This window comes from Microtus ochrogaster, chromosome 21 (genome assembly GCF_000317375.1).
Source record: "Microtus ochrogaster isolate Prairie Vole_2 chromosome 21, MicOch1.0, whole genome shotgun sequence".
Taxonomy (NCBI): Eukaryota; Metazoa; Chordata; class Mammalia; order Rodentia; family Cricetidae; genus Microtus; species Microtus ochrogaster.
In genome coordinates this window covers 36402340-36406899 of record NC_022022.1, presented here as the reverse complement: position 1 = coordinate 36406899, position 4560 = coordinate 36402340, and the positions used below count along the sequence as shown (strand labels likewise).

The following is a 4560-nucleotide window of genomic DNA, read 5'->3' as shown; positions in this document are numbered from 1 at the left end:
ATTTTGTCTGAGTGTCATGTACATGCCTGGTATTCACAGATGTTATAAGGGACATAAACTCCCTGAAACTGGAGTTATAGACAGGTTTGAGCTGTTGTGTAGACTCTGAGAACCAAACTGTTGTCCTCTGCAAGAACAGTAGGCACACTTAATAAGTTATGTTTTTCTTTGATTGTGCTAATTTTGTAATCACTTCCAGGAAGCCCTTTTTCCTACACATCTAATCTCTTTTCCTCTCTGCTTTCCAGGCTTCTCTCTGGGCTCCACAGTGCAGTCTCACACCAAGGGGATCTGGATGTGGTGTGTACCTCATCCCCAGAAGGCAGACACCACCTTAGTTCTGCTTGACACAGAGGGCTTGGGTGATCTTGAAAAAGTAAGAATTGGGGGCACAGACCGCAATTCATCCCCTAATTTCTGAATATTCTTCATTGTTCTCTACATTGCCTTAAAAGTGGTATGTATGCATGTATGTATGTATTGTGTATGAGCATGTGCCTGTATGTATGTTACATACTCCCCAGTATATGTTCTATGTGACATATGTGTAGATTACAGTAAAACGTGGGGTCAGTTCTCTTTTCCACCATGTGACTTCTAGGGATTGAACCCAGGCTCTAAGGTTGGGCAGTAAGCCTTTTTACCCACCAAGCCTTCTCATTGGAACTGTGATTTTAAAATAAGAGTTTAAACTTCATAATAGCATACTTTTCACATTTATTACATAACATGTGCTATGTTTAACCAAAAAATAAGGGAACTTGCCCCAAGGCTGAGTCATAGACCAGCAGGATGGTAGTCTGCAGTACTGAAACACTAGCAGACTAAGCAGCACCAGAGAGAATCATCGCAAGTACAATTGCAAACCGAAAGAGCGTTCACTCTGCAGGTGCTGTGGACGGCATCTGTTAGTTGATTGCTGTTTCTTTTGTTTAGTTTTGCACCTTGTGATAGGTCACAAAGGTGTTTTGTTTCCTGGGTTAAAATCCCCTCTAACTGAGTATGCTTTACCACTTCTGATCTGGAAAGTGACATAAGAACAAAACATAATCCTTACCCATGTGTGTTCGTACTTCCAGGGTGACAACCAGAGTGACTGCTGGATCTTTGCCCTGGCTATACTTCTCAGTAGCACCTTTGTGTACAACAGCATGGGAGCCATCAACTAGCAGGCCATGGACCAGTTGCAGTATCCTTTCTGAGGGCCAGAACAGCACGAGAACACGTGGAGTGGCCTAGCCTCCTAAACCAGCTCCATGACTCTGACTCTTGGTTAATGAATTATAAAACAAACAAAAAACCTAACATATATGTAGCTACAGCGTCCACACTGATGTTAGGAACAAGGCAAATGAAGGTTCGGTGCTAGGGTCACCTGGAGCTGTGGTTGGTCCTCTGGTTGTTTCCGGGGTTTTCCTTAATTTATCTGTTCAGCTATGTGACAGAGCTGACAGACAGAATCAGAACAAGATCCTCATCTGACCAGGATGAGGTGAATGCCTCAGACGAGTTTGTGAGCTTCTTCCCGGATTTTGTGTGGGCTGTGAGGGACTTCTCTCTTGAGCTGAAAATAAATGGAAAACCCATCTCTGCAGATGAATACCTAGAGAATAGCCTGAGACTTATATATGGTAAGAGACTTACAACTGCTGAATGATTATGCTAATTAAACCCCTGATAATTCAGATGTTTCTATCTATAATTTTCTTACACCTGCAGCTTCTATTTCTTCTAACTAGTACTCCTAAAGATTAGCACTTAATACATGATTTAATATATTGACTTAAATATTTTCTTTCTTGTACAAAAAATTTGTCTTGCACCTTTACTTATATAGTGATTAATTTGATTTCTTGCCTTCTGAGTTGTTTTTATATTGAAGCAGAGAATATGGTACATATGAAGATATATTTGAGAAAGGTGGGGCAAGTGTTACCAATATCCTAGTCCAACAGTTGGTACAGTGTGGCCCCACACAGCTGGTGTTCTTCCAGGAGTCTTTAGAAATGAAATGATGCTGTACTTGAGGGTTTACATATTGTAAAAATACACAGTAAGTAAAGTGAATATTTAGAATGAAGCCCCTTTCCCTGAGAAGTCTAACAGAGCATTCAGCCTTTCCTAGACTGAAAATCTTTAAAGCAAATATCACCCCTACTTTTCTGCTTTTTTTATTTGTGTTTTCAGGGTCTCACCTTCTGACTCAGGTTGGCCTTAACTTAAAATCCTCCTTCCTGAGCTTCTAGCAAGCTAGGATTACAAAACCTCACATGATCAAATTTTAAAATGTATGCTCACTTTGCATGTGATGGCTGAAAATTCTGTTTTTGCTCTATCTAGGTACTGGCCAAAGAGATAAAGAAAAAGAATTAAATATGCCTAGGCTCTGTATCCACAAGTTCTTCCCAAAGAAGAAATGCTTTGTCTTTGAGAGGCCAGCACAGGGGAAGAAGCTTGGCCAGCTGCAATCACTACAGGATCATGACTTGGACTCTGACTTTGTGGAACAGGTGGCAGATTTCTGTTCCTATGTGTTCAGCTGTTCCAAGGTTAAAAGGCTTTCAGGAGGCATCAAGGTCAATGGACCACGTAAGTCCCTTCCCAGTCTTTTTGCTAACTGTTTAGGCCAGAGCATCATGTGATAGCAATGACCAACTTCAGCCTTGAAGAAATGTAGACCCATACCACTGTAGTGTGAAGCTGTAGATGGTTCCACAATTTATAATATTTATAATATATTTTGTCTATCACTTTTTTTGGATAAAGAGAAAAGAGACAAAAACAACACCTTTTAAATTACTCTAGAAAACTGTACCTGCAATCACTAGACAGCAAATGAACAAGTATGACCTTTAAACTTTGATGTAAGTTCAATAAAATCCACACAGAACTTGTCATTATTCACATTAGCACATACAGAAAGTTTTCTTGGGCAAAGCAAACTATTCTAATCAACCTGATGGGGAATTTCTGACTGAGAGTGCGTGTTTTATTACAAAAGTGGAGTGAAATGCTTACTGTGGACAGGGATGGTGACAGACAAAAATGGGGGAGGTGTGGAGCCCATTCTCATGACACAAACATTCCATAGATGCAGGTCCATGCAATCTCCATCCAGTCTTCTTAGCCTTTGGGGTCTCACACATCTCAGGAGAGGATCTTGCCTAAGAGGAAGGGCTAATTTTTTTCAAAGTGAGGTAGAGGCTGAGATGTTTCTGTCTGTCATTCCTCCAAATGATACTGAGAACACTGATGCTTTAAGGCACCAATGATTGTTATATCCAGAATTACACAGAGTAGTGTTTCCTTCGTCCATCTCTAGCAAATATTGTCACCTGTTTCCTGGTTGTAGGACTAGAGAGCTTGGTGACAACCTATATCAACACCATCAACAGTGGAGGTTTGCCTTGCCTGGAGAATGCTGTTCTGGCTTTGTCCAAGACAGAGAATGAAGCTGCAGTGCAAAAGGCCATTGCCCACTATGACCAGCAGATGAGCCAGAAGTTGCAGCTGCCCACAGAGACCCTCCAGGAGCTGCTGGACCTGCAGAGGGCCAGTGAGAAAGAAGCCATCAAGATCTTCATGGAGAATTCCTTCAAAGACATTAATCAAGTGTTCCTAATGCAAGTAATGGTAATATTTCTCTTCAGTTTACCTGGAAGTAGATTTTGAAAGGCAGCTTGCTGTGAGGAAAAGAAAGCAGTGTTTGAGGCAGGCAGCTGCTATTAAATTTTAAAGTAGTAAGAGCTACTTTTTAGTAATCATGCCAAATATGACAAAATGGATTATCATAGACTCAAAACTTAAAATATCTGTCCTTTCAATATAAGCTAGTAGCATCTCTCCTTTACTAAGTACAGAGAATTAATTAGTGCGTCTGATCAAGCTGCATGCTCAGTGCCCATAGACTGATTCAATGTTCAATCCAGTGGCAAAGAAATTTTTTTTTATTTCATGGGGCATCTCTTGTCCAGTATGGAAAAAACAGTTTACCTCTAAAAGTGTAAATCTCTGCTTTGAACTTCACTGCCAAGGAGCAAGGGAGACATCAGTATAGGCTGGCATCAGAGGAAGGATGTGGTTATAGTCAGTGCTTATAAGTTTTCCTTGAGTTGTTTGGGGTTTTGTGTTGGTTGTCGTCAGGCTTCTTACCCTTCTTGTTTTTCTTTTCATTTTTACATCAAAGACCAGATTAGAAGCAAAGCTAGAAGAATTCTTTAAGAAGAATGCACAGGTGTCCTCAGACCACTGTTCGGCTCTGCTTCAGGATATTTTCAGTCCTCTAGAAGAAGACTTGAAGCACGGGATTTATTTTAAACCAGGGGGATACTTTATTTTTATGTGGAAGATACGGGAGTTGAAGAAGAAGTACTATGAGGAACCTAGGAAGGGGGTTCAGGTAAACAAGGTTACGTGTGTTCTAGGAAGCTTCTGACTGAAGGCGAATTTAATTAATCCAGGCCAGTGGGTACAAGAAGACAATTTTAATATAAAAGCACACTCACACACCCGGAGTTCAGCGATCCACCGTACACCGGAAACAGGAAGCGCTCCAGTCTC

The 4560-nt window shown here is 40.9% G+C and overlaps 1 protein-coding gene across 1 annotated transcript; it reads left to right on the top strand.

Annotated features, from left to right (window-relative positions):
* The first annotated feature begins 253 nt into the window (after window positions 1-253).
* On the top strand, window positions 254-4435 carry LOC101983818 (guanylate-binding protein 1-like). Its single transcript, XM_026783891.1, is given in 6 exon segments — window positions 254-376; window positions 1080-1189; window positions 1435-1631; window positions 2341-2589; window positions 3353-3633; window positions 4187-4435. Coding segments are annotated over 6 exon segments (1167 nt in total). The 5' UTR covers window positions 254-295.
* The last annotated feature ends 125 nt before the right edge of the window (window positions 4436-4560 follow it).